The sequence below is a fragment of the Cornus florida genome, unplaced genomic scaffold (assembly GCF_030987335.1).
Source record: "Cornus florida cultivar Cherokee Brave unplaced genomic scaffold, ASM3098733v1 CherokeeBrave_3.0.0_Hap2_Chr02, whole genome shotgun sequence".
In the NCBI taxonomy this organism is placed as follows: Eukaryota; Viridiplantae; Streptophyta; class Magnoliopsida; order Cornales; family Cornaceae; genus Cornus; species Cornus florida.
The window spans coordinates 82,651,389-82,665,116 of NW_026775572.1; the positions used below are offsets into that span (position 1 = coordinate 82,651,389).

Sequence of the window (13,728 nt, forward strand, 5' to 3'; positions counted from 1 at the left end):
TGATGAAACAAAAACTCTATGTAGCATTTTTAGGGAGTTTTACCCTATTCTGTTCCAGGGGCATTTCGGGTATTTCAAAATGCGTTTTTTTCTTTTTTCCTCCCTAGTTACGTAGAAAACTCAATTTTGAGTGGGGTTTCTTCTTTGGGTTTTTTCAGAAATGGCAGCTTGGCCCTCAAAAATCCATATTTGTCCGGAAAATCCTTGCTGCCAGGTTTTTGCAGATTTTTAGTGCAAATGTACTTGGTACTATTCATCGTCTTTTTTTTTGAAAGTGTGACGACCGATCCGAAACTTCCGGGGGTCTTGTGGGTGTATTTTAAGATTGTATTTTCAATTTAGGCAATTTAAAAACCTCCCGAAGTCTTATTTCCTTTCTTTGGGCAGCAGCTCGGAGAAATTTTTACCCCTTGGACCAGATTTTCTTGGGGGAATTCTGGGCATTTTACAATGCATTTTCTTTTGTTTCCGTCTGCAATCGGGGTAGGAAACTTGATTTTAGGAGGGGTTTCTTCTTTGAGTTTTTGCAGAAAAGTCCGTTTAGATGCCCGTTTTTACTCTCAGTTACAGTAGTAATGGGTTGACGGCAGTGTAGCTGTCACGACCTTTGTCGGGCCGCCGCGACATCGATTTTGTTTTTGACCTTTCTCTCTCATCCGGACTCCAAATCAAGTTAATTTTTTTTTTTAAAATTGATTAATTTTTCATTGTCTATCCAACGGTGTTCTTAGTTGTACCTAAATAGTTCTGGATAATTACCAGTTTACCCCTTTTAGCTTTATTACTTGTTTTTCATTGTTTTGTCGTTTTTCCTTCGTCCGAAATCCGAATAATGAAATTCTTGAGTCCATCATGATTAGTTTTTCATTGTCTTCCCAGTGGTGTACTCGATAGTACTTGAATCCACCTTTTTGCAAAATGACCATTTTGCTTCTAGGTTCCTTTTTGTCCGTTTTTGAAACGATACTTCCGCATTTGTTTTCCTTTGGGTTCCATGAGCTCATTGAGGATCACATTGGTGTCTTAGAGACGTATTGTATTTCCAGAAACCGTTGTTTCACCTTTCGCTTTCACATTTCAAATCCGTTATCAGGTTATTTTTTGGTCATCACTGACGCACCGGGTTTACAAAACTTGGGCCGTCACATAATCACTATACAATCTTATTTTAAAATTACATAGGATCACAAAATAATTTTTATTTGTATAAAAATTCCATCGTTTAAATTGCTAATATTCCAATCAACAAAATGGGATAGACGAAACATACAAATGATCTGATCCGTCATTTGTAGCATGCATAGGTGTAAAACATATTGTAGCATGCATAGGTGTCTAATTGTCTATGTTATGGTTCACACTAAATCCATTATAAAATACAACTAAATCTTTTTTCACGGTGTGGTTGATCACAAATATACAACAGCTGCCGACCGAAGCAATTTTTAAGCTGGATCTTTATTTTGGTATCAGCACAAAATCAAGAATGAACAGTTGTAAGCATATCATATACACCAATTGCAAAAAAATATATACGTATATGTGTGACGTGTTTGTATTTGAGCTTGGCACGACATGGTTAGTTAGGTGGGATAATTTAAAGATCTGATCGAAGTCCATTAAAATAAAGGCCAGTAGTGGAAAACAGCGCAGAGAGATCCTAACAAAATTAACTTCCTTTATGTAAAACAAGTGACATGTATATTCAATCATTGTAGGAATAGTTAATATATAATAATATATGTATAATGACTTGGGTTATAATCTTCCGCCACGTAACACATTTTTTTAAAATTTACAGCCTTCATGGCATGCAATGGCAATACTTTAATAAAACAATTGATACAGTTATCAAACATTTCTGTTCCATAAAAGTCTCATGCAAAATCAAATATATTCACATAAATATCAAAATAGATAAAAAAATAAAAAATAAAATAAAAGTACAATGATCAGGTGGCAACCTTACCCCTACGTGTTAACACATGAAGCTAGTCCCATAAGCATTCAATGCATCTGGGTCAGCTAGATTTATTTTAATTATATTAAGTTGGAAAGAAAGCTAAATGTGTATCTATCAATCTATATGTGATTAATGAGCTATACTCTATTTGTTCCAAAAATATGAGTAACGATTTTTATTTGGCAAAAGTACAAAAAATTCCCCTGAATTATTACAAATCGGCATTTTACCTCCCTGAATTACAAAAATAAACAAATCAGTACTACAACTATCAAAAATCGTGCAAATTAACCCCTGACACTCAATTCCGGCCACTTTTCGGCTCACAAGGTCAGCACATGACTATCATTTTCTTCTAATTCCGGAATTACCCTTGAATATTACCGTTGTAGCCTTTTGTTGATAAATGAATCCATTTTTTCATTCGCCTTCTTCCATCCTCTAATCTGCTCCACTCCACCTCTGCGACCAAACACTCAGACAAATTTGAAGAACAAAGTTTAAGGTAAGATATACATATATATGTATATATGTAAATATATATATATACGCCTGTGTTTTTTTTTTCTGTATTATATATATATATATATATATATATATATATATATATATATATATATATACACACACACACACACACACAAATATAATCATATATAATGTAGTATATTTTATTGGACAATACACATCTCTATATATATATATGCTTACTATTAATTTTAAATTATTGGACAATACATATATATATATATATTTTAAATTATTAATTTTAAATATATATATATATATATATATATATATATATATATATATATTATTTTGACAATACACATCTCTATATATATGCTTACTAATAATTTTATTTTTTTAATTTTTTTTAAATTATCAAATCTAATGTTATATTTACTGGAACATATATATATGTGTGTGTGTGTGTGTGTGTGTTTACTCTTTTTAATTTATCATTTTGGATAGTACTTATGACCTTAACAAGATTCCTATGTCTAATTGTTCCTAACACACTGCATTCTGCTTCAAAACACCCCTTAAATTGCAATCCATCAAGAGAAGTGAATTAACCAAAAGAGATGTACCATATACCATATTCGATTCTCAGATACCAAACAAAGAAAAGAAAAAAAATTCAAATTCAAAATCAAAATTTTATGGTTCATCTCCAATAACAGAAGCTAAACCAGTGACAATCTTGCTCCAATTTGTGAATTCGAGAGCGACGATGAGATCAGACAGCTGATGAATTGCTGGCACATAGTCCACCGAAATCATGTTCGAAAATGTCAGGCAAAGCTTTAAATTACACATCCCAATTCTGTCCAGCGAGCCCCAAGTCTAGCGAAGCCTAGTTCAGATCGATGAACCCGAAGCACGAACAGTTCTCGTGACCCATAATCTTACCCATCATCTCCGGCGAAGATGAGAGGTAAGAGATTGAAGAACTAAAACAATCATGCTTAGATCCGTGTTCAGACTTTAGATCATCATCGTGCTTTAACGGCTCAAATTGATCTATTAGGGTTTAAATCATCATCGGTCATCCTCCACTTTCTCTTCTTCAATCGGTCTTGCATCTTCAGATCATCGTCGGTAATGGTGGTGGTGGCGGCGGCGGCAAGGAGATTGAGAGACAGAGACAGAGACAAAGATAGTGACAATGAGATTGAACTTGGGATATATATATATATATATATATATATATATATATATAGACACACGTGTATATAATATATAGAGAGAAAGTAGGAGATATGTTGGAGGGTTTTGATGGAGTTCGAATACGGTTTTTTTCTGCGCATCTTTGATGCAAAGAGATTGATGTATTTTATGAATTTCTCTAACTTAGGTTTGGGTATTGTGATGGGAAGGGATTTTGTGTATTTTTGGGTTTGGTTTTAGGTGGGTGGTGGTGATGGAGGTGTTGGTTGGGGGTGCAGTTTGGTTTTGGGTGGGGTGGTGGTGCTAGGAGGTGTTAGTGATGGTGGTGGGTGGTTGGAGTGGCAGAGTTGTGAAGAAGAGGTGGTGGTGGTGATATAGAGAGAGAAAGTGATAGAGAGAAAAAAATGGGAATGGATATAAGAGTGATATAGAGAGGGCATGATGATGATGATAATGATGATGTGTATATATACATATATATATATATATATATATATATATATACATGCGGTCGCCGGAGAAGATGAGTTGTAGGTGGAAGTCGACGGCGGCAGTTACAAATTGGCATTTTAGATAGAGAAGATGAGTTGCTCATGGTGGTGGTGGCGGTCGTATACGTATATAGAGAGAGAAAGTGAGTGGAGTGAGAGAGGGGGTGAGGTGGATGGAGAGAGGATGAGATGCATTTGGTAAAATAATAAAAATTTGTTGAGAGGCATTAAGGGTATTTCACGCTGATTATTTATTTTGGTATTTTTTTTTCTTAATTACAATGGATAGTTTTGTAAATTTACAATGAAGTCGGCCGGAAAGTTGCCGAAATTGACTTTTAGGGGTTAATTTGCACGATTTGTATAGTTGTTGGATTGACTTGTTCATTTTTGTAATTTAAGGGGGTAAAAAACCGATTCCTGATAGTTCAGGGGGGTTTTTTGCATTTTGCCTTTTTATTTTGAAATACACATTTTATTTACTTATTTTGTAAACTCAATGATAATAATGTAAATGTCACAATAAAGAATTACCCCTAATATATATATATATATATATATATATATATATATATATATATATTGATAAAAAAAATATACCCACCACTCACACCAAATCTCCCCATCCACTTTGAAGTTATAGGTGATAGGGAAAAATAACCCTAGCCTATCTTGACTCAACAAAAAAGGGAATTAAATATTGACCTGCCACCAGATTTCTCCAACTCTCAGACGATAATATCTCGTTATTAAGGATAACCATTCTATTAGATAAGAATGATGACAAATCGTATCTAGGATAGGATTTGTCATGGGATAAGTTCAAATCTTATCAAGGATAGGATTTCCACGAGGTAGGCTCCATGGGCTAAGGACGATGAAACTCCCTTATCAAGAATAAGGGAAGTGACTATAAAGACAAAGACGACTCGAGAATAAGGTACACACAAAAAAAAAACTCCTACTAAGCAAATTACGATTAAAATTCTCTATCGAGAATCCTTGCTAACTTGATCGTCGGAGGGTCAACGGCCGGCATCACACCGGTGTTTGACTTTGCCATCCTTATTTTGCAGGAAACGGTGTCGTACTAGACCGTGGCGAAATTCAATCTCAACAGTTGGCGCCGTCTGTGGGAACAGCGATTCCCTTGAATCGATTTATTACTCGTTGGGTATAGACGTTTACGGTCCGGTATGGTTACCGAAGGAACACCGTCGCAGGGATCTGGTCAAAGGGAAGAGTCGGGTGAAAATCTAGACGTCGCAAATGACCAGACACGATTTGCAGCGTTGAAACTGCAGGTCCAAACTCTGAATCAGGGTATGGACCAGTTGATCCAACAAAATGCAGCACTCCTGTAACACCTTGTTCCACCGGTTCAACAGGGCTTGCCACGCCAAGACCTCTCGAATCCAAACAGGGGTAATGGGAATCTGGAAGAGCAGGATACTCATCCTCCCCGACATGAGACCGAAGTTGAACAAAGCCAGGTGGGAAACCGACATAGAGAGGTGATCCACCCCTTTCTTCCACGGAGTTCCCGACCCCATGAAGACACGACTGTCATTGAAAAGACCAAGGAAATTTCCCACGTTGACCTAGAGATGCAGGATCTCAAGGCAAAGATGGAGGGTGTGATGCAGGCCATGAAGGGAAAAGGCATTGCAGCCATAGATGGTTTGGTGCAGAAAACCAATTTGCCATTCAGCCCCTCGGTTATGAAATGCCCTTTGCCAAGCAAATTTAGAATGCCCATAATTGAGAGTTTCGACGGAAGTAAAGATCCCCTCGACCACTTGGAGACTTTTCAGGCGCTTATGCACCTACACGCGATGCCGGATGAGATCATGTGCAGGGCTTTCCCAACGACTCTTAAAGGATCAGCACGGGTATGGTTCAACAAACTAAAGCCAGGAACCATCGAAACCTTTGAAGAATTGAGTAAGGGCTTTGTGGGCCATTTCATTGCTGGCCAGAGGCATAGAAGGCCGGCTACCCACCTCCTTACTGTGAAGCAACAGAAGGGAGAGTCACTGCGAGATTACATTAGTCGTTTTAACACGGAGATGTTACAGGTGGAGGAAGCGGATGACAAGGTGGCCCTAGCCGCCTTCATGGGAGGACTTCAAACCTCAAGATTTCTCTTCTCTTTATCAGAGGAACCTCCTACCAACATGGCCGAGTTATTGGTTCGAGCTAAAAGACATATGAATGCTGAAGATGCAATGATTGCGGGAAAGGGAAAAGAAGGGGAGGATAAGAAGTCAGACAAGAAAAGGCCGGCCCTGACGATCAGAGATGAAAAGGAAACCAAGTATAAGAAACCTATGGTCAACCAGAATGAAAGGGCATCTCGCTATAAGAACACGGAGAGGTATACAAATTACACTCCTTTAAATATGCCGATAGATCAAGTTTTCCTACAGATCCAGGATGAATCATATCTGAAGTGGCCACCGAAGTTAAAGTCAGATCCGGCAAGGAGACCTCGTGATAAGTGTTGTAGGTTCCATAAAGACCATGGGCACGCTACAGAGGATTGCTTCGACCTTAAGGATCAAATTGAGACTCTGATCCGAAGGTGGCACATGCGAAAATTTATTGTGGGGAATGACAGAACCGACATTAACCCTTTAAGAGCAGGACGAGATAACCACCCTCCTAATCAACAACCAATAGGAGAGATCAGGGTCATAGCCGGGGGGTGTGCAGGAGGTGGAGAATCGAGCTCAGCCCGTAAGGCCTATGCAAGGAGAATGCGAAGCTCATCTGAGGTGTGCGAAGTGGGAGTACAGATTCAACATTGAAAGATGCCTCGTTTAGGTGATCCAGTTATTACATTCTCAGATGAAGACATGAAAGATGTGCAGCAACCTCATGACGACCCTCTTGTCGTCACCATGATGATCACTAACTATAATACTCGGCGAATCTTGGTAGATAATGGAAGTTCAGCTGATATCATTTTTCTTGATGCATTCAGTAAGATGAAGATTGGTAAGGAGAAACTCAGACCTACCAGATCACCATTGGTGGGATTCACGGGAGACAAAGTCTATCCTCTAGGAGCAGTCATCCTTCCTGTCACTGTAGGAAACAGCCCAAAACAAGTCACTGTCATGGTCGACTTCCTGGTGGTGGATTGTCCATCTGCTTACAATGTCATCCTAGGAAGAGCGACCTTAAATTCGATGAGGGCTATCACTTCGACTTATCACCTATTAATGCGCTTCCCTACCGAGCATGGCGTGGGCGAACTAAGAGGAGATCAGTCCATTGCCAGAGAATGCTACGTTGCCTCTCTCAAAGAAAAGAGACAGCAGAAGGCTTTGATTGTCGATGAAGTTGAAGAGAATGAGCAAGACCAGGCTAAGCCAATCGAGGACTTGGTGGAGATATGCTTGAATGACACTGACATAACAAAAAAGGTGAAGATAGGGTCTCTGCTCCCCTCAGATTTCACAAATATTCCTATACAGTTCCTCAGACAGAATCAAGATGTATTCGCTTGGTCACATGAAGACATACCTGGTATTAATCCAACTACGATTGAGCATCGATTAAACACAGATCCTACATTCAAACCTATCAGGCAAAAGCGAAGAACATTTGCCGCGGAAAGGAACATGGCTATATCAGAAGAGGTGAATAAGCTTATGAAAGCTGATTTCATCCAGAAGGTTCATTATCCCGACTGGTTGGCCAATGTTATTTTGGTAAAAAAGGCCAATGGAAAATGGAGGTTGTGTGTAGACTTTATGGATTTAAATAAGGCGTGCCCCAAAGACAGTTTCCCTCTGCCAAGAATTGATATGTTGGTAGAAGGGACAGCTGGCTATGAGCTACTCAGTTTTATGGATGCATACTCAGGGTATAACCAAATCTCAATGCACACGCCAGACAGAGATAAAACCTCTTTCATCATGGACAGAGGTTTATATTGCTATAAGGTGATGCCTTTTGGGCTAAAAAATGCTGGTGTAACATATCAGCGGCTAGTAAACCTGATGTTTAAGGACCAAATCGGAAGGAATATGGAAGTGTATGTGGATGACATGCTGGTAAAAAGCTTGAAAGCTCAAGACCATCTGGTTGATCTACAGGAAACGTTCCAAGTCCTCAGGAAACACCAGATGAAGCTCAACCCAAGTAAATGTGCCTTCAGAGTCTCATCTGGGAAATTCCTCGGTTACATGGTAAGTAGAAGAGGGATAGAAGCTAACCCTGAGAAGGTCCAGGTGATTCTCAACATGTAGTCTCCAGCATCGACCAAGGAACTTCAAAGGTTGACAGGAAGGATCGTAGCTCTGAACAGGTTGATTTCCAGGGCGACCGATAGGTGTTTGCCTTTTTTCCGTGTGCTCAGGAAAGCTTTTTCATGGATCCCTGAGTGCGAGCAAGCTTTTACAGAGCTAAAGGAGTATCTCACTTCACCACCATTATTGTCGCGGGCGATGCAAGGAGAACAGTTGTATTTGTACTTGGCAGTTTCTCCGTCGGCAGTAAGCTCAGCCTTGGTCCGCGAAGAGGATGGAAACCAGAAACCGGTATATTATATTAGTCGTGCATTCAGGGGGGCGGAAGAAAGGTACCCAAGGATAGAAAAGTTAGCATTTACTCTAGTTATCTCCGCGAGGAAACTCAGGCCTTACTTCCAAGCTCATACAATAATAGTATTGACGGACCAACCACTTAGGCAGGTTCTCCGCAAACCTGATACTTCAGGGCGACTCATGAAGTGGTCGGTAGAACTTGGAGAGTTCGATATCCAATACAAACCTCGAACGGCCTTAAAAGCCCAGGTACTGGCAGATGTTATAGCGGAATTCACACCAGAAGATGGGCCCGAGCATGCTGCAGATAAGCAGGAAGAAGCCGAATCTACTTGGACGTTATATGTGGATGGGTCTGTCAACGCCCGTGCAAGTGGGGCAGGGCTAGTAATTATCTCCCCAAATGGGAATGCATCAAATATGCACTCAGGTTTGGTTTTAAAGCAACCAACAATGAGGCAGAGTATGAAGCCCTCCTAGCAGGCCTCAGGATGGCGAAAGCTTTGGAAGTTGAACGACTAGTAGCATATACTGACTCTCAACTAATAACAGGACAAGTCCAGGGGGAATATGAAGCCAAGGATGAGAAGATGAAGATCTGTTTACATAAGATAGAGGATATCAAGGGTTTTTTTAAGAAGTTTTCTATTCACCGGATTCCCCGAGAAGAGAATGCGCAGGTAGACGCCCTGGCTCGACTGGCAACCACAGAGGAAGATAAAGCCATACCCGTAGGATATTTGGATGAGCCTAGCACGGTCTGGGATTGGCCACAGAAAATACACCAGGTGGCCCATGGCATGGAGTGGGCAGAACCCAATATCAAGTACATTGAGAACGAAGAGCTACCCTAGGACCGCATGGAAGCACGAAAGATTAGGATGCGTGCGGCAAAATATTCCCTCGTTGATGGGGTTCTCTACAAGAAGGGATTTTCTCTACCCTACTTGCGTTGTGTCTCCATTGATGAGGCAAATTACATTCTAAAGGACATACATGAAGGCCTTTGTGGAAATCATGCTGGGGGCAGATCACTAGCGCATAAAGCTATCCGACAAGGATACTTTTGGCCTACTATGAGGACAGATGCACTTGAGTTTGTGAAGAAATGTGACAAGTGTCAGAGATTCGCCAATGTCCCAAAACAACCAGCAGAAAAGTTAACCCCTCTTACAGGGCCGTGGCCTTTTGCCCAATGGGGGACAGACCTCATCGGCCCCTTACCCCAAGGGAAGGGACAAACTAAATACGTAATTGTGGCTATCGATTATTTCACCAAATGGGTAGAAGCTGAGCCATTAGCTCATATTGGAGCGAATGAAGTAAAAAAGTTTTTCTGGAAGACAATAATCTGCAGGTTCGGAGCACCAAGGGTAATTGTGACCGATAATGGGAAGCAGTTTGAAAGTGAGCAGTTCCTCGATTTTTGTAATGAACTTGGGATCAAAGTTCATTTCTCCTCTCCTGCCCATCCCCAAGCCAATGGGCAAGTTGAAGTCACGAATAGGACAATATTGAAGATGATCAAGACGCGCCTAGAAAAGGCTAAGGGCTTGTGGCCTGAACAACTACCCGGAGTTTTATGGGCCTATCGCACTACCGTAAGAACCACTACTGGGGAGACCCCTTTTGGGTTAGCTTTTGGAAGTGAAGCTGTGATCCCGGTAGAAACGAAGGTTGCTACCTTCAGAACCAAGTATTTTGAACCTCAACAGAACGGAGTGGAACTACGATTAAACCTAGACCTGGTAGAAGAGAAAAGGGAGCAGGCCCAGGTCAAGGTTGCGGCTTACCACCGGATGATATCCAAGTACTATAATGCCCGAGTCAAGCCAAGGAGGTTCGAGCCAGGAGACCTGGTGCTTCGCGAGGTTACCCCGACTACTAAGGAAAAGGGGGAAGGAAAGTTAGCTCCCAATTGGGAGGGCCCTTATCGAGTAACAAAAAGCAACAGACCGGGGGCATACTGGTTAGAGTCACTTGGTGGGAGCCAGCTTCCCCACCCGTGGAATGCAGAACATTTGAGGAAATATTACCAGTAGGTACTCATGCCAGGCTGTGTTTTATTTTATTATCTCACTTTTAAAAGTGATAGAATGTTTTTAGCTACAATAAAGCAGACCAGTGTGTAACGGATGCTAATATTCAACTATCGATTATTATTTTCGATAGGTCTTTAATAAAATGGTTATTCGTATTTATTGCACGTGTTTCTACTGAATTTTATAAGTCACATAAGGACTAGTGACACATTAAGTCCCCTTCTTTATTAAAAGAAATAAGTGACTTTTCCTTACTAAAGGGACGAGCTGGGTGAAGCTCGTAAAAATATGTTCCTTCGAAAGAAGGACGGGCTGAGTGAAGCCTGGGAAAGTAAAATGAGTTCTGTATAAGGAAACAACAAGTATGAAACAATACCATGAAAGACAAAAGTAGAGCAACTATTCTCTGGATTCAGAGATATTCTGAAAAGTTTTAAAGGAATAACATACTGAGAAATCAAAAAACCTAATATATATATATATATATATATATATATATATATATATATATATATGACTAATACTATGGAATTCAATCTTCTTCTTCGCTCTCACTTAGAACGTCATACCTAGAAAAGTCTATGTCTGGACGATCTTTGCCGACAAGAGCTTTGAACCGGTCAAAACCATCACAGCAAGCCTTGCCTATGAGCACCTTGAATTCATCAGAATTTTTAAAACTCTCCACGGCAGCTAGCTTCTCGAATTCTAGCTTATCAGAGTATTCTTTGGTAAGTTTCACTTTCTCATCTTGAAAGTTTAATTTTGCATTAGTCAAGTCATCTTCTTTTATTTTAAGTGTAGAAGTAACATCTTCATATTTAGCCTTGAGGGAAGCCATCTCTAAGGAAAGCTTCTCGTATTCTTTGGCGATAACAACAGAGTATGTAGTGCCCTATAAATAAATAAATAGTGGCGAACAGTTAAAAATAAATAAATAAATAAACGAAAAAAAAAGAGATGCGCATAATAAGGGTAAAATCTCACCTGGCTGATTAGATGAAGAAATTTCTTTGAAAACTCAGATGCTGGCAGACTCTGCAATCTGGCAGTGTCGTCTTTTACTACCATTTTATGTAACCTGTCATTCGCGACATTAGCGTCATCGAGAATCGATTCCCCGTGGGAAAAGGCTTGGTTGGTTAATACTGAACAAAAACTTTTGAAACTAGTAGGAACCCCACCAAATCCGCTGAAACCTAGAGGTACAAGAGTAGGACCTGATAACACTCCAGGGCTTGTGGATGTACCATGATTCCCTTCTCCTATCCTTCGTAATTTTTTGGAAGCAGGAGTAGAAGGGAGATTACTTGACCGGACTTGGGCTAGGACTCTTTTACTGAGCTTCTTGCCTGCATAAAAAGTAATAAGGGAAATACTTAATGAGATATTAACTAAAAATCAATAAGTTCACATATAAGTATGTTTGTTTTTCTTACCTTTCTCTAAGTGGGTGGATGTTTCCTTTGAGCTATGAGCTCGTACATACAAATCTAAAGCCTCGTCAGTTATGAGATCGCTAAAGGTCTTTACTGCGTAAGAAGAGGCATTACCAACATGCTCGGCTTCTGGAATGGAGAGGGTTGGTTTGTCCTTAAATTCTGGGAAAAAGAATAATAAGTTGCACCTAAAAAAAAAAAAAAAAAAAAAATCCTATTCATGAACAGTACCTGAGGGTACTATTCTCTCGGGTGCACAAAAAAAAAAAAAAAAAAAAAAAAAAAAAAAAAAAAAAAAGAAATTCCTATTCATGAACAGTACCCGAGGGTACTATTCCCTCGGGTGCAAAAAAAAATCCTATTCATGAACAGTACCCGAGGGTACTATTCCCTTGGGTGCAAAAAAAAAAAAAATCCTATTCATGAACAGTACCCGAGGGTACTGTTCCCTCGGGTACAAAAAAAAAAAAAAAAATTTAATTTGGAAACTATATACATATAAATCTTACCTGTTGGATCTGAATTATTCCAAATAGTTGGAAATTTCCCGTATGCACCGGAAATAAAGAAGAAACGACTCTTCCAACCTTTATTATTTTCAGGGGTTGCAACAAGGACGAACGTTTTCTTTGATCTACACTGGAAGTACCAAAAATTGTCTTTTTTCTTCTTGGGATAATAAAAATGCAGGAATTGATTTACTGTTAGACGGCCATTGCCACACTTTCCCCAAACAATCAAACAGCCTATAATAATTCTCCATGAATTAGGAGCAATTTGAGAAGGAGCTATCTTCAGATGAGAAAGAATTTCTTCTACAAATGGATGAATCGGAAAACGCAAGCTCGCAGCAAAAGTCGACTCGAAAAAACATACCTCACCCAAACGAATAGAAGAACATCTATCTTCTGGTTTGGGTTTGTGAAGACGAATAGATGAAGGAATGGAATATTTAACTCTACAACTCTGTAAATTCTCATCCTTCATTAAGGATTCTCCTTCACGAGGAGGTTGCTTGGAAAAAGCAGTCCTTGGTCTTGAGGAGTAATCAACACCAGATTCATCAGCATAGTCAGGATCGAGTTCTTCAACACTTTCAGAGGTTGAGTCCTCGGATTGAGATTCAGTATTCAAGTTATTTTTCTGCACGAACATGATGAGGTATCGGATATCGCGAAAATAGCGAAACCACTTTGGAATTACACCAATAACCTGGTAGAGACAACTTGACCTAATTACGTATCTACAACGATCCACAATAAACTCACAGTTAGGATCCAGTTTGGAGGATTTCAGACCAAAAAGAAAAGGAAGGTAAATAAATAAATATATATATTTATCTATTTCTAGGAAAGAAAATTCTTTTTCAAGTAACAGTGAAGTTCTTGTAAAGGAGTCCTACTACAATATGGAAGGGGCCTGCAGTAAAAAGGAAACAAATGGAATATAGAAAGTATTTCCTTGATCCACCACGTACCCAGAAATAGGGGGCAACTGATAGGGAAAAATAACCCTAGCCTATCTTGACTTAACAAAAAAGGGAATTAAATATTGACCTGCCTC

The 13,728-nt window shown here is 39.6% G+C and overlaps 2 protein-coding genes across 2 annotated transcripts; one reads left to right on the forward strand and one right to left on the reverse strand.

The window, feature by feature from the left end:
- Positions 1–5,324: 5,324 nt before the first annotated feature.
- LOC132296472 (uncharacterized) lies at positions 5,325–6,938 on the forward strand. The gene is made up of 2 exons (XM_059794672.1): positions 5,325–5,432; positions 5,517–6,938. Exons 1-2 carry the CDS (start codon positions 5,325–5,327, stop codon positions 6,936–6,938), a joined length of 1,530 nt encoding a protein of 509 aa, XP_059650655.1.
- Positions 6,939–11,232: 4,294 nt separating this feature from the next.
- On the reverse strand, positions 11,233–11,863 carry LOC132287939 (uncharacterized). The gene is made up of 2 exons (XM_059789831.1): positions 11,714–11,863; positions 11,233–11,621 (listed from the first exon to the last, which is right to left on the reverse strand). Exons 1-2 carry the CDS (start codon positions 11,795–11,797, stop codon positions 11,259–11,261), a joined length of 447 nt encoding a protein of 148 aa, XP_059645814.1. The 5' UTR covers positions 11,798–11,863; the 3' UTR covers positions 11,233–11,258.
- Between the last annotated feature and the right edge of the window lie 1,865 nt (positions 11,864–13,728).